Source organism: Elephas maximus, chromosome 11 (assembly GCF_024166365.1).
Source record: "Elephas maximus indicus isolate mEleMax1 chromosome 11, mEleMax1 primary haplotype, whole genome shotgun sequence".
NCBI classification, from domain to species: domain Eukaryota; kingdom Metazoa; phylum Chordata; class Mammalia; order Proboscidea; family Elephantidae; genus Elephas; species Elephas maximus.
The window spans coordinates 94,918,454-94,944,441 of record NC_064829.1 but is presented as its reverse complement, the minus strand read 5'-3'; the positions used below and the strand labels follow the sequence as shown (position 1 = coordinate 94,944,441).

The 25,988-nt window shown below is 42.0% G+C and overlaps 1 protein-coding gene across 12 annotated transcripts in view; it reads left to right on the top strand.

Moving 5' to 3' along the window:
* The window catches only part of LOC126086050 (zinc finger protein 613-like), a 167,393-nt gene that overhangs the window by 130,684 nt on the left and 10,721 nt on the right, over nt 1–25,988 (top strand). For 6 of the 12 annotated variants that reach the window (XM_049902077.1, XM_049902075.1, XM_049902072.1 and 3 more), the window contains one exon: nt 4,260–21,274. The exons of 1 other annotated variant lie outside the window; for it this stretch is intronic. Coding sequence is in view for 1 of the 11 variants with exons in the window: in XM_049902083.1 (XP_049758040.1) it covers nt 4,260–4,933 (674 nt within the window). In the remaining 10 variants the exon portion in view is untranslated. 5 more of the 12 variants (XM_049902078.1, XR_007519404.1, XM_049902081.1 and 2 more) reach the window with 5 other exon arrangements.

The window sequence follows — 25,988 nt, the reverse complement described above, 5'->3', positions numbered from 1 at the left end:
TCATGATGACTCGTCTTTCAGAGGAAAATTGTGCTCCGTAGAATTCTCAATGGCTGATTTTTCAGATGTAGATTGCCAGGCCTTTCTTTTGAGGTGCTGTTGTGTGGACTTTAACCTCCAACTTTTGGTTAGCACCCAAGTATGTTAGCTGTTTGCATCATCCAGGGACTGCATATAGATTTTAATTCTATGTATTTTGTTTATCTTGACAACACCAATATCCCAGTATCTCTAGGGAACTAGAATCATATTCTTTCCCAGACAACTCTATGCATTTAGGTTTTAGTACTGTACTTCTTAAATTGTAGTCATCTGGTCATTACCTTGAATTCTGCCTTTGTTGGGTCCCTCTCCTTTACAGGTCTGTGTATGATAATTTCTTAACTAGTGCCGGCACAGCATGAGGAGAAAGGTGGCAATCCCCATAACCAGTGCTGCAAGTTGTCTGCCTCTAGAGATTATGTGCTCCTTTGTCCTGTTGTAATATTCCCTAAGGATTATTGTTTTCCTCTTTCTGTAGGCATAGAGCAGAATGGCCTAGCCAGACCAAAGTTTGGAGTGTTGACTATAAGAAATTTCCAGTAAATGTGAGATTAGTGTTTTGAGAAAGTTTGTTTGATGGTCATCTGCAGAATAAAGAAGGACACGTGTTAGGAACAGGATCACCATGCAAGAGTTAGGCCTTTGGCCTAGGCTGTCTTTGGCCTCCCTCACGTTGGCCTCCCCATTGCTACCTGACCCAGCTGATACCAGTGTAGAAGTTTTGTTCAGCTCTCTTAACTGCCTTCCTAGCAGCAGGTTTCTGCTGTCACCACCAACTGCCGCAGGGCCCTTTCCAGGCCTGTTGTCACGGGCTTTGCCACAGGGCCCCTTCCAGGCCTCTCAGTATCTTCAGTGTTAAAGGACTCAACCCGTGTTAACAGCTCTTTTAGAAAGATCCTGACCTCCCCTTTCACTGCTTCTTTTCTCTTTATTCATTCTGCTTCTGTCTGCTTCTGTGGGGTTGGCTGCCTATATAAGCAAACTCCTGGTCATTTTCAAGGCATGGCCATGAGTTGACTAATTCCCTCTCGGTAAGCCACAGACACCTCATTTGCATAGTCTATTAACCAATCCCTGTGATGCATGTACCAATCACAGGGCAGTCTGTAGCCCAGGGCCAAATAAAATGTATCAAACCACAAGTTGTTTACAGCTCAACTAGGAAATGTCAATCAACCTGGACAAAAGTAACAAACCCTCTGGGGTAGAAAACTAGAGCAAAGAAACTCCTCAGGGCTTAGAGGGAAAAATCAAGCTGTTTTTCCAAAGAACCAAGGCAAAAGGCCACATCAAGGGAGTCAACTCACCACAGCTCCATAAACATGAGGAATGTGTGTGTGTGTGTGTCCCCAACACAAGCACCATGCCTGGTACATAGTTGTCATTCAGTGAGGATTTGTCGAGTGAATCTGTTCTTCCTCAGTTTAGATCAAATGGTCCCCTAGCCTCTGTGGTCTGCTGCTCAGAGTGACTTGCATGTATTTTACAGTTTCTGTGTGTTCTACAGGATCTTACTGAGGAACAGCCAAATATGTATTTATTGATTATGTACTATCTCACCTTTTTTTTATGCTAACTGCTTTTACTTTTTGGGTTGTTTATATCGTGTTTTTAACCAGTGTGCAAGAAACATTAAACATGAAGTTTTATTTTATTTTTTTTTATATCATAGGATTGTCACTAAGAGCCACTTCACATCAAAGCATTTTTTAAAATAGCTTTATTCCAAATCAAGATGATGGAAGGATTCATTGTTCTCTTCTTTTCTAGAACCAGAAAATTAATGATCATCTGTTGGGGCACATGCCAGATGAAAGCAGGGTGAATAGAATAGAAAAATGCTATGAAGATAATGCATTTGAAAATAGTGTTCATCGGCACAGGAGTCACTATGCCTTAAGGCAAGATCGTAGTATATTTGACTTATGTGCAAAAACTGTGAAATCAGTTTTAACATTAATCAATCAGAGCAGAAGATATAAAATAAAGAGCTCTGCTAAGTTTAACGGAAAGGAGGAAATCTTTCTGCATGCCAACCGTGAGCAACTTCATACTGAATTTAAATACCCATGAGAGTTGAAAATCCAACAACATGAAGTACCAATTGACTGAACACCATAAAATTGACAAGATAGAAAAACTGCACATATGTTTTGAATGTGGGAAAGCCTTCTTCTGGAGGAAGTCTGTGTTCATGAATCATCAGATGATTCATATAGGAGAGAAACCCCATAGATGCAGTCTATGTGGGAAAGTCTTCTCTTAAAAGTACATGGTCATTAACCATCAGAAAACTCACACAAGAGAAAAACCTTATGAATGCAAAGAATGTGGCACAGTGTTTATCACAAAATCAGGGTTCAATATGTATCAGAAAACTCATATACGAGAGAAACCCTGTATATGCAGTGAATGTGGGAAATGCTTCAGCTGCAAGTTAAGTCTCATTGTTTCTCAGTGAACTCATAGACAGTCATCCTGTGCATGCACAGACTGTGGCATAGTCTTTGTCAAGAAATCAGGGCTCACTAGACATCAGAAAACACATAAAGAAATAATTTCAATGCAGTGAATGTGGGAAAGCCTTCAAGTGAAAGAAAACTTTTTACATAGAAATATTCATATAGGAGTTGTTTGCCAGAGGCCGTTGAGTCAGTTCTAATTCATAACAACCCTGTCTACTACAGAACGAAACATTGAGGTCTTTTGCAGCAGATCTGCCCAATGCAATATGTCATTTGATTTCTAGACTGCTGCCTCCATGGGTGTTGTGGATCCAAGTAAAATGAAATTCTTGACAATTTCAGTCTTTTCTACATTTATCATGATATTGTTTATTGGTCTAGTGAGGATTTTTTTTTTTTCTTAATGTTGAGGTGCAATTCATATTGAAGACTGTGGTCTTTGATCTTCATCAGTATGTGCTTCAAGTCATCTTCACTTTCAGCAAGCAAGGTTGTGTCATCTGCATATCACAGGTTGTTAATGAGTCTTCCTCCAGTCCTGATGCCACGTTCTTCTTCGTATTGTCCAGCTTCTCAGATTATTTGCATAGCATACAGATTGAATAAATATGGTGAAAGGATAGAAAGTTGATGTACACCTTTCCTGATTCTTAAACCAAGCAGTCTCCCCTTGTTCTGTTCAAAGCACTGTCTCTTGATCTACATACAGGTTCCTCATGATCACAATTAAGTATTCTGGAATTCCCATTCTTCACAGTGTTATCCATAATTTAATATCCACACGGTGAAATGCCTTTACACAGTCGATAAAACACAGGTAAATTTTTTCTGTTATTCTCTGCTCATCCATGATCTGTCTGACATCAGCAATTATATCCTTCTTTCCACATCTACTTCAGGATCTGGTTTGAATTTCGATGTACTATTGCAACCATTTTTGAATGATCTTCAGCAGAGTTTTTCTTGAGTGTGATATCGACATTGTTTGATAGTTTCTGCATTCTGTTCGATCACCTTTTTTTGGATTCAGCACATGTATGGCTCTCTTCCAGATAGTTAGCCAGGTAGCTCTCTTCCAGATTTCTTGGCATAGATGAGTGAGTGCTTCCAGGGTTGCATCAGTTTATTGAATCATCTTGATTGATATTCTGTCAATTCCTGGAGTTTTGTTTTTTTGCCAGTGCCTTTAGTACGGCTTGAACTTCTTCCTTCAGTACCATTGGGTCTTGATCATATGCTACCTCCTGAAATAGTTGAATGTCAACCAATTCTTTTTGGCACATCTTCTTTTGATGCTACCTGCATCGTTCAGTATTTTGCCCATAGAGTCCTTGATTATTGCAACTCATGGCTTGAAATGAGCTCTTCCTTTTTGTTTTTCTATCTCCAGGTCTTTGCACATTTTATTACAGTAGTTTGCCTTCTCGAGCTGCCCTTTGAAATACTCTGTTCAGCTCTTTTACTTCATCATTTCTTTTATGTGCTTTAGCTACTCTCCAAGAGCAAGTTTCAGAGTCTCTTCTCACATCCATTTTGGTCTTTGCTTTCTTTTCTGTCTTTTTAGTAACCTTTTGCTTTCTTCATGTATGGTGTCCTTGATGTCATTCCATAACTCGTCTGGTCTTTGCCATTAGTGTTCAGTGCTTCAAATCTGTTCTTGAGATGGTCTCTAAATTCAGGTGGGATATACTCAATGTCATACTTTTGCTCTTGTTGACTTGTTTTAATTTTCTTTAATTTTTTTTCATACAGGAGAGAGGCCTTATATATGCAGTGAATGTGGAAAATGTTTCATCCGAAAGTTAAGTCTCTTTGTTCATCATCGAACTCATAGACAGTTGTCCTATGCATGCATAGACTGTGGCACAGTCTTTCTCAAGAAATCATGGCTGACTAGACATCAGAGCACGCATAAAGTAAAGAAATACTTTCAGTGCAGTGAATGTGGGAAAGCCTTCAACCAAAAGCAGCAACTAAATTTCCATGAAAGAATTCATACAAAAAAGAGACCCTATGTCTGCAGTGTGTGTGGAAAAAATTTTGCCTCCATGCTTGATCATTTTAACCATAAGTTAATACACACAGGAGAAAAATACGTAGATTCAGTCAATGTGGAAAATCCTTCTGCAGCACGTCACAGCTCATCACGTACCAGTGATCTCATGCAGGATAAAAACCCTGTTAGTGCAGTGAGTCTACAAATGCCTTCTATGGCATCTCAGTCTTCATTAAACACCAATGGACTCCTAACAAATAGGAATATAGTCCTTGTGAGACAGCCTGTTGCCAGATGTGAACCCTCAGGAAATAACAGAGAATTTGTTCAAGAGAGAAACCTTATTAATCCAGTGAATGTGGTAGTGCCTTCTGGGATCAATTATGTCTTACTTTATCTTGCAGAAAACATTACTGTCCAGCTAATCTAGTACAGGGCAGTGAATTACTTAATATGGTTCTTCTACCCATAGTCTTTATGAGTCCCACACAGTGAATATGTGGGACAATGCAAATAAGGTGATTGTGGCTCACCAATGGGATTGGACAACTTGCTGCTAATGCAAATAAGAGGTATATATGATTTTTAAGGTTGTGTGTCAAGTTGGCTATAATTTTCAGTGGTTTGGCAGTTAGGTAATGATGTAATTTGACAGTTATGTAATGTCATCATCCATTTTGTGGTCTGATGTAATTGTCCTACATTTTGTGATCTGATGTAGTTATCCTCTATTTTGTGATGTGTTGAAAATCCTAGCTTCTATGCCTGTGTTATGGTCCCATTTGGGATTGAGTTGTTCGTTATGTTAATGAGGCAGGATTAAAGGAGCATATATCTTGAGTCATCACCTCTTAGAGGTTGTGACTCAAGTCACCACCCTTACCCCAGTCACCACCCTTACCACCTTTTTTCAAGTCATGCCCTTACTTGAGGCACACCTTTTATCTTACAAGAGATACAAAGAGAAGCAAGCAGAGATAGAGACCTCAGTACAATGCAGAAAAAGAGACAGGCGCGGAGTGCATCCTTTGGACCCAGGGTCTCTATGCTGAGAAACTTAGAACCAGGAGACAGAGAGCTGTAACTCTGGAGATGGTGCAAGAAGGAGAGAAGCAGTGACAAAGAAAGGGAGGCAGCGGAACTAGCAGATGGGTAGGAGATGACATGGTAGAGTGAGAAAGCTGAGCATCTTTGAGGGGGAGGCTTACTGGTGGAGTGAGGTGCCTCTAGGCACTTGGCGGAGCTAGGCTCACCAACCCATGGAGTGAGAGAGTTAAGCACCTTTGAGCAGGAGGCTTGGTGGCAGAGTGGGGTTCCCTTGCACACTTATTGGTGGAGCTAAAGAGGTTTGTAACACTTGACCGAGCAGGGCAGAGCTGGTCTGAGAGGCCAACGGCCAGGGAGAGGCCTGCCTACGGGCATGACTGAGAAGACGCTGATCTAATAGAAAAACTGTATCTTGAGTCATTCCTGATCCTGAATTGTAACCTGTTACCTCCCTAATAAACCCTATAATCATGAGTATTGTCTATGAGTTCTCTTTGGCCATTGCAATGAATTATCAAACACAGCAGAGAAGTGGAGAGTACCATGGGAGGGATGGCTGGTAAAAGATTGGAGGGGAGGTATGTCTGACTTCTACCTCATAGGAATCAGCTTTGGGCTGTCAATGCTGACCTTGATTCTCCTCCCTTGTGAAGTTAAAGGAGGTCAGATGCCTCCACCACACCATTTTTTCATCTAGTCAAAGGATACATTATCTACATTACATGAAATAGACACAGAATAATTGCCATAAGGGGCTTAGTTAGATTTTTAGGAGTTGGAAAGTCCTAAAACTTCTCACGATAATTTGTTCTTGAAAAACCAGTTGCTTCTGACTCTTGGTGATCCTGTGCACCAAAGGGTTTTAATGGCTGATTTTTGAAAACAGATTGTCAGTCCTTACTTTTGAGTCATCTATGGGTGATCTCAAACCTCCAACCCTTTTTTTTTTTTAATTAACTTTTATTAAGCTTCAAGTGAATATTTACAAATCCAATCAGTCTGTCACATGTAAGTTTACATACATCTTACTCCCTTCTCCCACTTGCTCTCCCCCTATTGAGTCAGCCCTTTCAGTCTCTCGTTTTGTGCCAATTTTGCCATCTTCCCTCTCTCTATCTTCCCATCCTCCCTCCAGTCAAGAGTTGCCAACACACTCTCCAGTGTCCACCTGATTTAATTAGCTCACTCTTCATCAGCATCTCTCTCCCCCCCCGCTGACCAGTCCCTTTCATGTCTGATGAGTTGTCTTCGGGGATGGTTCCTGTCCTGTGCCAACAGAAGGTCTGGGGAGAATTGCCGCCGGGATTCCTCTAGTCGCAGTCAGACCATTAAGTATGGTCTTTTTATGAGAATTTGGGGTCTGCATCCCACTGATCTGCTCCCTCAGGAGTTCTCTATTGTGCTCCCTGACCGGGCAGTCATCGATTGTGGCCGGGCACCAACTAGTTCTTCTGGTCTCAGGATGATGCAGGTTTCTGGTTCATGTGGCCCTCCCTTTTTTTTTTAATTGTGCCTTAAGTAAAAGTTTACAGTCAAGTTAGTTTCTCATACAAAAATTTATACACACATTGTTATGTAACCGTAGTTGCTCTCCCTATAATGTGAGAGCACACTCCTTTCCACCCTGTATTTCTTGTGCCCATTCAACCAGCTCCTGTCCCTTTCTGCCTTCTCATCTCACCTCCAGACAGGAGCTGCCCATTTAGTCTCATGCACCTACTTGAACTAAGAAGCATATTCTTCATGAGTATCATTTTATATCTTATAGTCCAGTCTAATCTTTGAAGAGTTGGCTTCAGGAATGGTTTTAGTTCAAGGTTAACAGTCTGGGGCCATGTGTTCTAGGGCTCTCCAGTCTTAGACCATTAAGTCTGGTCTTCTTACTAGGATTTGAGTTCTGCACCCCACTTTTCTCTTGCTTTGTCAGGGACTCTCTGTTGTGCTCCCTGTCAGGGCTGTCATTGGTGGCATCTGGGCACCATCTAGTTTTCTGCTCTCAGGCTGATGGAGCCTTTGGTTTATATCACCTTTTCTGTCTCTTGGGCTCATATTTTCTTTGTGTCTTTGGCGTTCTTCATTCTCCTTTGCTCCAGGTGGGTCGGGACCAATGGATACATCTTAGATGGCTGCTTGCTAGCTCTTGATACCCCACATGCCACTCACCAAGATGGGGTGCAGAACATTTTCTTAATAAACTTTGTTATGCCAATTGACTTAGATATCCCCTGAAACCATTCAAACTTCCAACCTTTTGATTAGCAGCTGAGCATTTCCACTGTTTGTCTCACCCACGGACTCCCGGGGTAAGGACTCCTTTTAATGGTACTTAAACATCCTAGAAAACAAATATGATTTTTTTCTTGTTTTTACATGCCCGTATTTTATCTCTCCAAGTATAAGTTTCTTGATAGTTCTTGTGAATATTTAAATTCGAGGGTTAAAATACAAAACAAATAAAATTTAAAATTCACTTTCTTATGGCACTAACCATAATCAAAGTGTTCAGTACCCATATGTGCCAGTTGCGTAACAGTTTGGACAGCATAGATGATGACCAAGACTTTGTAGTTCTTCATGTGACTGGAAAGTGTATATACTGAGAGGAATGTCCATCATTCCTATTATTCTAGAAAGTTATATTGTAGAACACTGGTTTGCATCATTTTATATTTCCCAGCACACAGAAAATTAATATATTGATTTGAAAAGTGAATGAGTGAACCAGTAAACTACGAGGGTTTTGTCATTGAAATGAATGAGCCATTAGAAGGCAGTTTACAGAACAGATTTGCTGCCCGGAAACTTCTTGAGGCATGGAGTATCGATTTTGAAACTCCTTTAAATATATACTAGGATTGAAGGGATAAGTAAATCAATTTTAGATAATGGTTGGAAAAACGGTGTGGGGGTGGCAGCCTCCTCTAACTTCACAAGGGGGAAGGAGAAACAAGAACAGTGGCCCAAGGCTGATTCCTGTGAGGCAGAGGTCAGACATGCCTCCTCTCCCCACCATCTTTACCAATTCTGACCCCAATTCAGTCCCACAGCACTCTCTACTTCTCTGCTGGGTTCAATAATTCATTGCAATGGCCATGCACAACTCACAGACAATATTCACAGTTATGGGGTTTGTTAGGGAAGTAACAGGTTACAATTCAGGCTCAAGAACACTGAAGATACAGTTCTTCCATCAGGACAGGCTCTTCCCAGCTGTGCTTGCAGGCATGCTTCTTCTGTGGCCCTCAGCCTGTGCCCTGCTCCAGCAAGTGTTAGAAAGCTCTTTTAGCTCTGCCTATAAGTGCCCACAGGCACACCACTTGACAGTAAGCCTCGGCCTAAAGCCACTCAACTAGCTCCATGGATCAGCAAAGCTAGTTCCACCAAGTACTTGGAGGCACCCTACTCTGCCAGCAAACCTCCTACCCAAAGGCAGTCAGCTTCTCGCTCTGTGGGCTGGGAAGTTCAAGACCATGGTGAGAAAGGCCACACAAAGTAATCCTTCATACTGGAGTGGTAACCAGATTTTTCAGCTACAAGTAGCCTAGGAGTAAAGTGTATAATGAACTTTATGGTGCTGAATTAGAGTAGTATAGTAATAGAAAATCATATATACCTTAGTATATATATTATTTGGAAGATACAGAAATACTTACAGATGTGTATATATGTGGGTTACTAGCTGTGTTTACCAAGAGGACCTAGATATAATGACAGCCCAGTAGCACTGAGCATGTTGCTTTCCAGATCTTGGTTTCTAAATGCCACTCTCCACTAAAAAGAACCAGGGCTCTTTGGAGAAATGAGTGATTCTAGGGCTGGGATAGCTAAAATACAAGATTAGCCTGGAATATCTTGAAGTGACAAAAAGTGAAGAATTGCTTTTTTAAAAAAAAAACTAGGGGGGGCATGTCAAAGGGACGCAGGAGCCAATCTGAAATAGCACTCAGTATCTAAACCCAAAACCAAACCTATTGCCGTTGAGCTGATTCCGACCCTATAGGACAGAGTAGAACTGCCCCATAGAGTTTCCAAGGAGCACCTGGTGGATTTGAACTGTCGACCTTTTGGTTAGCAGCCACAGCACTTAGCCACTATACCACCAGGGGTTCCCAATAGCTAAAGCTAGAATAATTTTAGTAACAGAATAAATAATGATACTATCAGATTATAGTCCAGAGTATATGTGTAGGGGACAGTCTGAGAACAGCCTGGTGGGGTTCCCTGTGAGCTACAAATGAACCTTGTGCTCAGAACCAGAAGTGTCAGCCTGGCTGCTTTGGTTGGGTGACAGTGGGCTGACTCCCTTGACCCAGAACACATCCTATAATAGATGGTGGCTTATCAGCACATCCTTTCTTCTTGTTCAGAGCACATGTCAGCATTCTCAGGAAATGCTTAACTAAAAGTGTAGGTTAGATTGCACTTGGCTGACCCCATTTCTCTATCTTTTCCTGTCAAGGAGGGAAGGAGGTCTCTTCTGCAGCACAAGAGGGGTGTGTGCAGACCATCCCTGTATCAGCTGCTATGGGGAGTGACCCACTGGCCACGGGGGACTAAAGGATATAAAAATCAGTACAAAACTGGTTCCTATGAGGCAGAGGTTAAAGATGTCTCAAATTTCCAGTTTTTCCACCTCTAACATCAACTACTCAGTACTCTTCCTCCCATCTTTGGGTTCCGTAATTTGCCACGACATCTCAGAACTCACAAACTGTCAAGGCAATGGCTCAAGCAGTTGTGGAGCCTGGCAAGTCCCAAATCCATGGGTTAGGCATCAGGCTGGAGGATTCTGCTGACTCATGTGCTTGCAGGGGCTGACGAACCCAGAGTGGCAGGTCAGATTACAGGCTGCTGGCTCACAAGGCCACGGTAAGCTGGAAAATCAGGTCAGGTGATAGGCTGCTGGTTCACGTGCCAAGAACTGGAAGTCACATGCTGACAAGCTAGATGCAGGATCCAGATCAAGAGAGAGAGCTTTGCCAGAGCATCTGTATATATATTGCATGAAGATCATACCCTCAAGAAAACTCCCCTTACCTGAGTAAGGTGGTGCAACAGTGTGACTTGAATAAGGGTGGTAAGGGTGATGACTTGAGTCACACCCTCTAGCAAGGCAATGACTCCAGATACTTCCTACCTAATCCTGCCTCATTAACATAACAACTCACTCTCAACTGGGACCATAACCACAGACATAGTTTTGTTTGTTGTTAGGTGCTGTCAAGTTCCGACTCATAGCGGCCCTGTTTACAACAGAACAAAACACTGCCAAATCCTGTGCCATCCTCACAATCATTCCTCTGTTTGAACCCATTGTTGCAGCCACAGTGTCAGTCCTTCTCACTGAAGTTCTTTCCCTTTTGCACTGACCCTCTTTACCAAGCATGATGCCCTTCTCCAGGGACTCGTTCCTCCTGTCCAAAGTAGGTGACACGAAATCTCGCCATCCTTGTTTCTGAGGAGCATTATGGCTGTACTTCTAAGACAGATTTGTTCATTCTTTTGGAAGTCCATGATATATTCAACATTCTTCGCCAGCACCATAATTCAAAGGCATGAGTTCTTCTTTGGTCTGTTTTATTTATCGTCCAGCTTTCACATGCATGTGAGGCGATTGAAAATATCATGGCTTGGGTCAGGCGCACCTTGATCCTCAAGGTGACATCTTTGCTTTTTAACACTTCAGAGAGGTCTTTTGCAGCAGATTTGCCCAATGCAATATGTTGTTTGATTTCTTGACCACTGCTTCCATGGGCATTGATTGTGGATCCAAGTAAAGTGAAATCCATAACTTCAGTCTTTTCTCTGTTTATCATGGTGTTGCTTATTGGTCCAGTTGTGAGGATTTTGTTTTCATTATGTTGAGATATAATCCATACAGAAGCCTGTAGTCTTGATTTTCATTAGTAATCACTTCAAGTCCTCTTCACTTTTTCAGCAAGCAGGGTTGTGTCATCTGTGTATAGCAGGTTGTTAATGAGTCATCCTCCAATCCTGATGCCATGTTTTTCTTCATGTAGTCCAGCTTCTCAAATTATTTGCTCAGCATACAGATTGAGTAAGTATGGTTTGCTGATTTTAAGCCACGAAGTATCCCCTTGTTCTCTTCAACTGACTGCTTCTGCGTCTATGTATAGGTTGCTCATGAGAACAATTAAGTGTTCTGGAATTCCCATTCTTCGAAATGGTATCCAGAATGTGTTATGCTCCACAAACTCAAATTCCTTTGCAGAGTCAATAAAACACAGGTAGACATCTTTGTGGTATTCTCTGTTTTCAGCCAGGATCTATCTGACGTCAGCAATGATATCCCTTGTTCCACATCCTTTTCTGAATCCAGCTTGAATTTCTGGCAGTTCCCTGTCAATATATTGCTGCAACTGGTTTTGAATTTTCTTCATCAAAATTTTATTTGCATGTAATAATATTGTCTGATAATTTGCACATTCTGTTTTATCACCTTTCTTTGGAACGGGCATGTAAATGGATCTTTTCCAGTCGGTTGGCCAGGAAGCGTCTTCCAAATCTCTTGGCACAGACGAGTCAGCACTTCCAGAGCTGCATCTGTTTGTTGAAACATCTCAGTTGATATTCCGGCAATTCCTGGAGCCTTGTTTTTCGCCAGTGCCTTCAGTACAGCTTGGACTTCTTCCTTCAGTACCATCGGTTCTTGATCATATGCCACCTCCTGAAGTGGTTAAATGTCAACCAATTCTTTTTGGTACCGTGACCCTGTATAGTTCTTCCATCTTTATCTTTCCCCCCACCATATCCAGACTAAGTGTTTATTTCAGTTAGCACAAATCACTGCTACCAGGCATCTGGCAGGTCCTCCCAGGGAACTGTACCATATTTGGGGAGTCAGTATTGATCTTTGTTGTTGGCATATTGTCACTCAGCATAGGCCGTAGCCAGCAGCGTTGGTGAGTGGAAGTCACTGTACCGTCTTCATCCCTGCTGCTATAAGCACGGTGGGCAGTGAAAGGTGTGGCTGGTGGAGGAAAATTGACTCACATCCACACATAGGGTCATTTTGTCTCTCTGATTATTCTAAGTCTCTTTTGCTGAGATAGTCCTTTGGTGAAAATTTACATGGGACACAAATACCCTCATATTCTGTTAGTTTGGAGAGGTCTATCTGCATATCTCTTTTCTAGATCTCCTTATAACAATTTTCCAATTTTGTGCCTTACAAGTCCATGACTAGCTAGCTAGATCCATAGCTCTGCCCAGATTTTCTTCCAAGCAAAATGAACAACAAGGTTCATTGCCCTAAGTTCTTTCCCTGGGAGGAATTCGTATCACTACCATTCTTTAGGGTCACCCCAAGTGGTGCTGCAGTGCGCTTCCATTTTCTTTCGATGCTTCCTGTGTCATTCAACATTTTTCCTATAGGATGTTTCAATATTGCAACTCAAGGCTTGAATTTTTTCTTCAGTTCTTTCAGCTGGAGAAATGTTGATCGTGTTCTTCCTTTTTGGTTTTCTAATTCCAGGTCTTCGTACATTTCATTATAATACTTATGTTTTCTTGAGCTGCCCTTTGAAATTTTCCTCTCCACTCTTTTACTTCATCATTTCTTCCTTTCACTTGAGTTACTCTGTGTTTAACAGCAAGTTTCAGAATCTCTTCTAACATCCATTTTGGTCTTTTCTTTTTTTCCTGTCTTTTTAATGACCTTTTGCTTTCTTCATGTAGGATATCCTTGATGTCATTCCACAACTCATCTGGTCCTCAGTCATTAGTATTTAGTGTATCAAATCTATTCTTGAGATGGTCTCTAAATTAAGATGGGATATACTCAAGGTACTGTGGCTCTTGTGGACTTGCTCTAATTTTCTTCAGCTTCACCTTCAACTTGCATATGAGCACTTGATCATCTGTTCCACAGTTGGCCCTGGCCTTGTTCTGACTGAGGTCCATGTGTATAAAAATCTGCCGCCATCGACTCAATTTCAACTCATAGTGACCCTATAGGACAGAGTAGAATTGCCCCATAGGGTTTCCAAGGAGTGGCTGGTGGATTTGAACTGCTGACCTTTTGGTTGGCAGCCAAACTCTTAACCACTGTGCCACCAGGGCTCTGCTCCATCTATATGGTCACCAATTATGTTGAAAAAAGGCATTTCCAATGAATAAGTCATTGGGCTTCCAAAATTCTGTCATGATTTTCAGCATCATTTCTATCACCAAGGCCAAATTTTCAACTGCAGATCCTTCTTTATTTCTGACTTTTACATTACAATCACCAGGAATTATCAATGCATCTGGATTGCATGTTTGATCAATTTCAGACTGTGGAAGTTGGTAAAAATCTTCAGTTTCTTCATCTTTGGCATTAGTGGTTAGTGCATAAATTTGACTAGTAGTCATATTAACTGGTCTTACTTGTGGGCATGTGGATATTATCCTATCAGTGACAGCGCTGTACTTCAGAATAGATCTTGAAATCTTTTTGACAATGAATGTGACCTATAGAGGCTAGGATTTACAACACATCACAAAATGTAGGACAATTACATCAGACTACAACATGCAGGATGACTTCGTTATTATATAACTGCCAAATTACATCATTATATAATTGCTAAGCCACTGAAAATTGGCCCAGCCAATGTGACAGATAACCATCACAGGTTCCATACCTCTTTTTTACATTAGCAAGCTGTCCAATCACCTTGGTTGGCCATGAGCACCTTATTTGCATAGTTCCACCCAGTCATTTTGTGGGAGTCACAAAGACTATGGCTAGAAGGGGCATATTAAGTAATTCACTGCACTGCAGGGAATGAAGTGCATTATTGAAGCTGACCTTGCTTTTTCTCATCTCTAGTTGATTAAAGCATTATTTGGTCCAGTGTTTAAGTCGTGTCTTTCTTGGTGACCCTGACACCAATTACAGACTTACTTACTATTCTACATGTGATGAGAATTCTCCCCTGGAGGTGGTAACAGGTGTCACTTACTTGACAATATAAAATAAATATCTATAACCCAAACCAATATAAAAAATTATTGAATGACTACATAAATGGGAAAAGGACAAATATTCTTTAGAGATAAACTTTAAGTTATCTATGTATATGGAGACCTGGGGGTGCAGTGATTAAGAGCTCGGCCACTAACCAAAAGGTTGGCAGTTTGAACCCACCAACCACTCCTTGGAAACCCAATGGGGCAGTTCTACTCTGTCCGATAGGATCACTATAAGTCAGAAACAACTCCATAGCAATGGATTTGGTTTTTGGTTATATGTATATACCCTCTCCTCCGGCAGAAGACAGAATTGGCTTCCGTCCTTTCGAGTGTGGACTGAATTCGTGAATTGCTTCCAAAAGAATACAGCATGGAACAGTAAAAATAGTAAATCTATAATGGAGAAACGTGTCAAAGCCTACCTTAATATAAAAATGGCATGGCTGGGTCCTCTGAGCTCTAACTTCAGATGGGGGAAGGAGAATCAAGATCAACATCCCAAAGCTGATTCCTGTGAGGCAAAGGTCAGACATGCCTCCTCCCTCTCCCCTTTTTACCAGTTCAACACCAACTGTCCTTCCCATGGCACTCTACTTGTCTGCTGGGCTGGGTAATTCATTGCAGTGACCATACAGAACTCACAGACAGTACTCACAATTATGTGGTTTATTAGGGAAGTATCAGGTTACAATTCAGGTTCAGAAATGCTCAGGATACCGTTCTTTGATAGGAACAGCCTCTTCTCAGCCCTGCAGCAAGCAGGTTTCTCACTGGCCCCTGGCCCCATGACCTAGCTTCTGCCCTGCTCAGGCAAGTCATAAAAAGCTCTTTTAGTTCTACTGATAAGTGCCCAGAGGCACCCTGATCTGCCAGGAAGCCTCGACTTGAAGGTGCTTAGCTCTGTCTTCGTGGTTTAGCAAACCTAGCTCCACCAGCTTCCCAGAGGCACCCCACTCCACCAGCAAGCCTCCTGCCTGAAGGCCCTCAGATTTCTCGCTAAGTGGGCTGGGAAGCTCACAGCGCTGTCTCCTGCCGCTGCTTCTCACTGTCTTTAGTATTACAGCTCTCCCTCTCTGCCCTGATTCTGCTACCTCTACTACCTCTCTTTGTTTAATGTGTTAAAGCTCCTCTCACTCTGTCTGCTCCTGCCCCCCCATGTCTCCCTTTAAGCAGAGCCAGATAGCAAAGCTGACCCATTCCCTCCTTAGGGTTCCATACACTTATTTGCATGGTCCCACCCACCACAAGGGTGTCATGTAGCTTATTTACATTATTATCAAGCTATCCAATCCCCTGGGTGGGCCATAAGCACCTCACTTGCATAGTCCCACCCAGTCATTTGGTGGGAGTTACAAAGACTATGGCTAGAAGGGCCATATTAAGTAATTCACTGCACCACAGGCCACCCCCTGGCTCTTCTAACCATTGGCCCTTTCATACTTGAAGATTAACTTCCCCCTCCCAATCATTTTACCAGTCTAAAACAGTCATTAACAATTAGTCCTATGGAGTCATAAGGGTGAGATTATTCAGGTCTGCTGTAGGTAACCATCTAATCTGGTCAGTTTCTCCAGAAATCAGCTTCACCTCTGTGACTTCTGATCAAATTTAACTGAGAGGTTATTCCCTTGCTCTGAGTCTTTCTCCAGGTATCAGCATAATGTTAGATTTTCCCGTGCTGCATAATGCATTTATTCATTTATTTACCTTTAGCTATTATTTCTCCTTCCTTCCATTTGTCACTTATTTTTACCCACACTTTTCCACCTTGGGAAGGGACATCAGTTCAGTTGCTGTGCCAGTCCAAATTGCTGGTAGCAGGATCAGTCCAGCAAGTGCTTCCTCCTCAGTCCACCCCCATTCATGTTGGGTAGGATTACATAGTTACAATAATAGTGGGCTCTCTTGCCCACGTCAGCTGCTTCCTCTGGAGTGTCTCACTGGGTATTTAGAGGGGGAGGGGGCAGTTTCCCTTCTCAGGGTGAGACAGGGACGAGATCGGGGTGGTTGAATTAAATAAGGGCTACATTTCAAGGCCCTCTGTGCTCAACCAGCTGTAATTAAATCTAAACCTAATTGCAGACCACCATATAACTTTTACTGTTGGCAACCGAGAACTACTTGTGATTAACAAACTAGGTGCTTAGACAAGATAAGGGGCTACATTTCAAAGCCCTGTGTGCTTGACCAGCTATAAATTACTGATAATCCTCCCGAGTTATATTTCAAGGCTTCACCAGGTACAGAGCATGCACAGTAAAGATCAACGCGGACTATGTGTGACCTTTCACACGAGACAAACATGAACAAGGACCCCTCGCCGGGGCTCAAACCAAGATCCAGAGGCATCATGCATGCACAACATCCCAGAATAAGTCCTATTGCTCTTGCTACTTCTGCGCTACCATCTGTCGCCATTTTCCATGTTATAGCTCCTCCTTCTCTGTCTCCCTTGAAGCCTAGCAGGATGGCAAAAATAACCAATTCACTTGTTAGGGTTCCATACACCTTATTTTTATGGTCCTAATTTTTTTTTATTTTATCCCCATGAGGTAGTATATACAGGAATCAAATCAACTACATCTGTGGAAAAAGATGATGGAGAAGCTCAGTATCATCAGTCAGAACAAGGCCAGGGGCTGAATATGGAACAGATCATCAATTGCTTTTATGCAAGTTCAAGCTGAAGCTGAAAAAAATTCAAGTCCACCAGAGCCAACATACGACCTTAAGTATATCCCATCTGAAGATAGAGACCATCTCATAATAGATTTAATATATTGAACACTAATGACTGAAGACCAAATGAGTTGTGGAATAACATCAAGGACATCATACATGAAGAAAGCAAACATCATTAAAAAGACAGGAAAGAAAGAAAAGACCAGAATGGATGTCAGAAGAGACTCTGAAACTTGCTCTTGAATGTACAGTAGCTAATGCAACAGGAAAAAATGATGAAGTAAAAGAGCTGAACAGAAGATTTCAAAGGGTGGCTCGAGAAAACAAAGTAAAGTATTGTAACGAAATGTGCAAAGACCTGGAGTTAGAAAACCAAAAAGGAAGAACATGCTTGGCATTTCTCAAGGTGAAAGAACTGAAGAAAAAATTCAAGGCTTGAGTTGCAATATTGAAGGATTCTATGGGCAAAATACTGAATGATGCAGGAAGCTTCAAAAGAAGATAGAATATAGAGTCACTGTACTAAAAAGAACTGGCCAGTGTTCAGCCATCTTAGGAGGCAGCATATGATCAAGAACTAATGGTACTGAAGGAAGAAATCCATGCTGCACAGAACCCACTGGCAAGAAACAAGGCTCCAGGAATTGACGGAATACCAATTGAAATGTTGCAACAAATGGATGCAGCACTGGAAGTGCTCATTTGTCTATGCCAAGAAATTTGGAAGACAGCTACCTGGCCAACCAACTGGAAGAGATCCATAATTATGCCTATTCCAAAGAAAGGTGATTTCACCAAATGTAGAAATTATTAAACAGTGTCATTCATATCACACAGAAACAAATTTTTGCTGGAGATCATTCAAAAATGGTTGCAGCAGAACATCAACAGGGAACTGCCAGAAATTCAAGTCAGATTTGGAAGAGGACGTAAAACAAGAGATATTACTGCTGATGTCAAATGGATCTTGGCTGAAAGCAAATACAAGAGAGATGTTTACTTTTGTTTTATTGACTATGCAAAGGCTTTTGACTGTGTGGATCGCTAACAAGTTATGGATAACATTTCGAAGAATGGGAATTCCAAAACACTTAACTGTGCTCATGAGGAACCTGTACAAAGATCAAGAGGCAATCGTTTGAACAAAACAAGGGGATACTCTCTGGTTTAAAGTCAGGAAAGGTGTGCATCAGGGTTGTATCCTTTCATTGTACTTATTCAGTCTGTATGCTGAGCAAATAATTTGAGAAGCTGGACTATATGAAGAACAACATGGCATTAGGATTGAGGAAAGACTCATCAACAACCTGTCATATGTAGATGACACAACCTTGCTTGCTGAAAGTGAAGAAGCACTTACTGATGAAGGTCAAAGACTTGAGGCACACACAGCTTTCACTATGGATTGCACTTCAACATAAAGGAAACAAAAATTCTCACAACTGGACCAATAAGCAGCGTCATGATAAACAGAGAAAAGATTGAAGTTGTCAAGGATTTCATTTTACCTGGATTCACAATCAACGCCCACGAAAGCAGCAGTCAAGAAATCAAAAGACATATTGGATTGGGCAAATCTGCTGTGAAAGACCTCTTTAAAGGTTTAAAAAGTAAAGATGTCACTTTGAGGACTAACGTGTCCCTGACTGAAGCCATAGTATTTTCTATCACCTCATATGCATGCGAAAGTTAGACACTAAATAACGAAGATGGAAGAAAAATTGATGCCTTTGAATTACGGTATTGGTGAAGAATATTGAATATTATACTACAGACTGCCAAAAGAATGAACAAATGTGTCTTGGAAGAAGTACAGCCTTAGAAGCAAGGATGGCGGGACTTCGTCTCACATACTTTGGACATGATATTAGGAAGGACCAGTCCCTGGGGAAGGACATCATGTTTGGTCAAGGGTCATGGAAAAAGAGGAAGACCCTCAGGAGATGGATTGACACAGTGGCTATAACAATTGGCCCAAGCATAACAACCATTGTGAAGTTGGCACAGGACTGGGTAGTGCGTTGTTATGTTGTACATGGGGTCTCTGTAGGTCAGAATCAACTCAATGGCACCTAAAAACAACGACCCGCAAAAGGGCGCTATGCTCCTTTAGTATCCATTTAGTTATCCAATCCCCTTGATAGGCCACAAACACCTCATTTGCATAGTACTACCGAATCTTTTGGTGAGAGTTACAAAACTATGGCTAGAAGGGCATAATAAGTAATTCACTGCACCACAAGTTTACTCGATTTTAGGCGCTGGGAAACTTACACTGTAATGGGCCAAACCCAAAACCCATTTCCATCGAGTTGATTCCGACTCATAGCAACCCTGTAAGTCAGAGTAGAACTGTCCCATAGAGCTTCCAAGGAGTGCCTGATGGATTTGAACTGCCAACCTTTTGATTAGCAGCCATAACACTTAACCACAACATCACCAGGGTTTCCTGTAATGGGCCAGATAGTCAATATTTTAGGCCTTCCAGACCACACATGATTTTTTTTTTAATGCATGTATTTGCTTGCTTTTTTTACAACACTTTGAAAATATGAAAACCATTATTATCTCATGAGCCATGCAAAAACAGGTTGTAAGCTAGATTTGTTGGCTAGTTGTAGTTTGTTTATTCCTTCTCTAGGAATATGTTTATTACAGAGGCATGGAATAGCAATTCTGAACCTACTTTACATATATACTAAGGTTGAAGAGAAACGTAAATCAACGTTAGATAATGGCAGACTTCTAACTCTGATAGAAAGAAGGTAAAACTAACCTAAGAGGAAAGACTAGAATGAAACCTAATGTTGCTGGATTAGAGATGACTGTAACAACACTCAAAAGTTACATTTGTATATATATTATTTGGTAGATACAGAAATACTTAGAGATACATGTGTACACATGGGTTATTATGTAGGATACATTTGTAGCTGTGTCTACTGAGAGGAACCAGAAGCAATGATACCCAATAGCAATGAGCATACCCCATTCAATTCTCAGTTTCTCAGTACCACCCTCCAATAAAAGGAACCTGGGCTCCATGCAGAAATGGCTGATTTTAGGGCTGCAACAGGGAAAAAACAGGGTGAGCCTGGAGCATCTTGAAGTTACATTAAGGAAAGAATTGCTTCCAAAGCAAAAGAATGGGTGCTGGTCAAAGGGGCACTGGAGCCAAAGTGCAATAGCTGCCCATGGCTAAAGCTGGAATTATCTGACAACAAATAAATAATGATGCTATTGATTATAATCCAAAGTAGAAGACAAATATGCATGATCAATATTAACATTAAAAATATACTGAATGACTAAATAAATAAATGGGAGAAAAGACAAATCTTCCTTACAGAAAAGCCTAAACGATGGCAAAAAGCTATTGACCATAATATTTTTGAACTCTAAATTCTGTTGTTGCCTTCTGAACAGTGCTGTTCTGACCTTCCCACTGGCTTCAGAACTTTACTGCCTTTTATTGGCCTCACCTTTAGTGGCCTTTTCCCTATGTTCCCAGTCCAAATACAACCTAGGTTCACTCTACGCACTCTTTGTCCTCGTCGGTGTTGGCCACTCATACAGTACCACCTTCTCCAAACCTTTTTGCCATTAAAAGCCGCTTCCTGCAACTCATTTTCTTTCAGAAACTTTCCGTGGTTGTCCGCTTAACGTTTTTTTTTTTTTGAACACGTCTCCGCTGTAGAGACCCTTGAATTCTCACTTTTACACGTCCGAACTTTTTTTTTTGGTAAACTAAATTGTAGAGGGGCGTGGCCATATTGCGTCTCGGCCAGCCTGCTGAAAGCAATTTAATCCGGCCCATGATTTCCTTGTGAAGCTCGAGCCTCTGAAAATCTATCCCTTTTCTGCAAGGAGCCAGGAAACCGCACAGTTCTCGTGGCTTTCTCGGCCTCCAGGTCGTCCTTGGCTACTGACATGAAAAGACGTCACTTTGCCCCCTGTACGGCCGGTATTAAGATATGGCCGCCTCCAGGAAAGGCGCAGACATATTACCTCCCGAGGCCCTGCCTAAATCCAATTGTTCGTCGCAGACCCTCGCCGGCCGCCGTAGGTGGGAGGGGTTTCTGGGCGAGGGGTCGAGAAATAGAATCCGTTAATGGAAATAAGTGCAACGTTTGGGAAGTCGTGGTTCAGGAGAAAAACAGGCCAGTGTGTGTTTTGTCGTTGTAACAGGGTAGGGGAGGTGTGTTGACGTCATGTAGCGAGGACCCATGGAGTTCCTGAGTGGAACACCGGGATGGAGGTGTTTGGGGCAAGCAGGTGGGAGTCCGGTGCCTTTTGGGTGTGGAAAGGAAAAAAGAAATAGAGTTCTTTAAACAGTGTATTAAGTGGGTCATCTGCTAGATGACTGATGCTAAACTCGTTGTTGGGGAGCGAAGGAAAATGTTTTTAAGAAAATGAAGGAAGTGGTAACAGAAGTTCTAAGGGATTGGTTAAGCGAGAAATCTTAATTTGAGGGGGGGAAGAATTATAAAAACGGCGAAAGATAACTCATTGGTTACTATGGGGTATTGATGTCTTTTTAATTGGTTGGCTTCGATCGACTAGGTCAGAGAAACTTTTAACAGTCAAACTGACATAAACCCGTCTCTTAGTTCCCAAATAGTGCATTCCCGGGTGGTGCAAGCGGTTTGCAATGGGCAATAACCTAAAGGTCGGTGGTTGGAACCCAACCAGCAGCTCTGGGGAAGAAAGGGCCTGGCGTGATGTACTTCCTTAAAGATTTGTTTGTTGTGTTTAGTGGAGTTGTTTCTGACTCATAGTTGACCCCATGTGGCAGAGTAGAACCGCCCCATACGGTTTTCTTGGCTGTAATCTTTACAAAACCAGAGGGGGCCAGGTCTTTTATGGCCGCGGAGCCGCTGGGGCGCGCGCGGGGGTGGGTGGGGTGGGGGTGGTGGTGCTTCTAACCGCCAACCTTTCGGTTATCAGTTGAGCGCTTAACCATTGCTCCGCCAGGGCTTATAGCCAAGATTATAGGCAAGAAAACTCTATGGGGCGCAGTTGTACTCTGTCACACATGGGGTTGCCATGACTCGATGGCAGCTAACAACAACGTCATCTCTTGAGAGAGGTCAGACTTTACCCAGGACACTTGGCATAAATTGTGTGCAGCTCCGTAAAATAGCCCTGGGAAATGTCCCAGTTTACCGGGAAAATAGCTGAAATTTATGACTTGAGTTAGAACATTTAACAGACGTGAGACATGGAGTGAGGGAGCATCTTTGTACAAAGGTTAAGGCTGTCCCGACTGTCAGGGTACAGGGTCTTTGCAGACCACTCTGCATGTAAGGAGTGGAGGTAGTATTTACGATGAATGCGGTGTGGGGTTCAGGATTTAATATGGAACTCAGTGATGTTGGAGGGGGAGGGAATGGACATCGGGTCCAGATTTCCCATTAATGTAGGGGTGGGGGTGATCTGTATCTGTGTACAGAGTCCTGAAAGGACTAAAGCTTTGGAAGCTTAGGACCTTTGGATGGTGGTTGGGTTGAGGTTTGAACTTCGACTCCTGGGACAGAAGCCAGAACAGTTTCCAGGTAGTAGTTGAAAGCCTTGATTTAGATAATCATTTATCTTTTCTCCTCCAATTCATGGGTTGGCTAAGTAGAGACAGAAGGAGCAATCCAGTCATGCCCATAGGTTTATTTATTGTTTATGGCTGCTTCCCTGCCATATACAGATAGTTGCTCAATAGCATTCGTTGTCTTAGTATATAGCCTAAGCCCGTTGCTGTCCTGTCCATTCTGACGCATAGTGACCCTAAGGACAGAGTAGAACTGCTCCATAGGGTTTCCAAGGCTGTGATCTTTATGGAAGCAGACTGCCACATATTTCCCGTGTGTAGCTGCTGGTAGATTCGAACTGCCAACCTCAGCAGTTAGCAGTTGAGCACATTAACCACTGTGTCACCAGGGTTCCTGCCTGTATAGCAGTTGTTTCTAATCTGTGACAGAAACTTTAGGGCCCACAAAACTTCATACGTGTATACTCTTTCTACTCTGCTGACTGAATCTCTGTTTTGTCAGTTATTCATACCTCTGGCAATTATTCATACCAGTTTGTTAATGAGTTCTTATGCATCTTAGTGTGGGACAGAGAACTTGCTTTGGCCCTTTGACTCAGGTTTCTGAAAATAACCTGAGCAATCAAGATGCTTTTGTTTTCCCAAAGAGCCAGGCAAGTATGGGGTACATAGACCCCACACCTGGTGAACTAATTTCAAGAAGGGAGGGGGAGCTGATGTAGTCATGCACATTTGTTTATTGGATGGATCATAGCTATGCATTAAGGCCCAAGTCGTGCATATTCATTGAGGTCTGGAAAACGAGGAGACCTGAGACCTTGGAGTGCTCTCTTTGGGGCCTTCTGGATTGGTAAGAACATCCATGCACAGGAGAGGGACCTGCACCGCCCTGGGTTCAAAGAAGCCCCAGTGCAGGAACCTCTTATAAACCTTGCTTGATACATGTCTTCATTTGTATCATTTCTGGCTATAATAAATGGTTAACTATAAGTATAGGAAATAGTTTCCATGAGGTCTGTGAGTCATTCAACGAATTATTGAACCGACCAGGGGCAGGGCAGTTAAAGCCAACAGAGAGGCTAGTGTTTGCCTATATGTAGGAGCTGGAAGGACAGAGTAGCTCTGGGTGGTTAGGGTCAAAGAAAGGTAGTGCCATGTGGGTGTCTCGTGCAGATGGATGAATATGAGTTATCTTCACATTTTGGAAATCAGCCTTCTGTTGGCTATTATTCATACACTTAGCCAGTCATTTTGGTTCCAGTTCCCATTAGTAGTTGAGTGACAGTGTTGGCATGGAAATGAGTTGAGGAGTATTGTACAATCCTTGCCAAGGATATTTGTGAAAATCTGCTTGTGGTTTGTGGAAGAGCATTTTCTCTTTTAAATAGGCAATCCCTTGAGTCTATTTTTCTACATAGATGATTATATTGTCTGAAGATAACCTTAATTTTCTTTCCCACTTTGTAATGTTTACATCTTGTTTTCATCGTGATGCATTGGTTCAGCCCTTCTGTAAGAATGGCTTGGGAGCAGGATCTGACCTCCTCTCACTTCAGGAGGGGAAGAGACACTTATTATCAGCATCCACCAGCCCAAGGCTTATTCCTATGAAGTGGAAGTCAGACATGCCTCCACCTTCCAACCTTTTTATCAATTCTGACACCATTTGTCCCTCCCAACAGCACTCTCTACTTCTTTGTTGGGTGAAATAATTCATTGCAGTGGCCACACAGAACTCATAGACCATACTCACGATTATGGGGTTTATTAGGGAAGTAACAGGTTACAATTCAGGAACAGAAAATAGGATGCAGCTCTTCCATCAGGACAGACTCCTCATAGCCATGTTCACAGACAGGTCTCTCTCTGACCCTTCAGCCCACTGGCCCCTCTGCCTGGCCTCTGCCCTGCTTGGGCAAGTGTTAAAAAGCCCCTTCACTCCGCCAGTAAGTGCCCAAATGCACTCCACTCCACCAGGAATCTTAGGCTCGAAGGTGCTCAGCTCCCACTTCTTTGGCCAGGAAGCCCACCATGCCATCTCCTGCTGCTCTCCTGATTCTGCTGCTGCTGCTTTTTGCTCTTGTCACTGCTGCGTCACCGTTTCTTGCTGTCTTCTGTGTTATAGCTCCTCTTTCTCTCTCCCCATGTCTCCTTTTAAGCAGAGTGGGATGGCAAAACTGACCAATCCCCTTGTTAGGTTTTCAGGCATCTTTTTTGCATGGCTCCACCCCCATAAAGGTGCCATTTACCTTATTTGCATTATTAGCAAACTATCCAATCACCTTGGTGGGCCACAAGTACCTCATTTGCATAGCCCCACCCGGTCATTTGGTGGGAGTTAAAAAGATTATGGCTAGAAAGGCCATATTAAGTCATTCACTGTACTGTACCTTTAGTGCAAAATAGGAAAGTAGGGTTGTGGTTTGGGGTACAGAATTCACTTGCCATATTGCCTAGAGTTAGCACCTTTCCAGGTGGTAGTGTCATCAAATTATAAATTGATCTAGGTTTTGAAACTTAATGAAATAATGAAGTTTGTATTATTATTTCAAGACTAAAAAATGTCTAATCTGGGTCATACCCCCATTAATTCCTTTTATTCTTTATTTGCATCACTTTCAGTTTTGATCATCTCAGTACAAATGTAAATAATTATTGGTCTTTTGAGAGAACAAGATTTTTGTATTGATGCTCTTCCATCATTTCTCTGTTAACTTTTCCAAATGTATCTTAAAAAAAAAAGTACAGCTCAGCTGTGAAGGGACAATATCCAAGTAAGCAACCATTGCTTAGACAAATCGAACATTGCCAGCACCCAGTATTCCCAGTCGTATCCAGATTTCACACCCAAAGGTAGTTACCATCCTGGTCTTTATAAGATGCACTTCCACCACTTTGTTTATACCTTTGCCATGTAATCATTATAATTTATTTAGTTTCATATTTTTTCAACTGAAAATAAGTTGTGTATCATGGGTTTTTTGGGGGGAGGTGTAAAGATTCTTTAGCTTAGTACTTGTGGGAATCACTCATGTTGTTAGGACTTACTTTGTAACAAGAATTAGTAAATTTATTCTGCAAATGGCTATTCTGTAAATATTTTAGGCTTTGTAGGTCCCATGAGGTCTCTCATATGATTCTTTATTTTTGTTTGTTTAGTTTTATAATATTTTTAAATGTTAAAAAGCATTTTTCCCTTTCAAAGGATGTAGCTGCTCTATGGCATTGCATTGTTTGA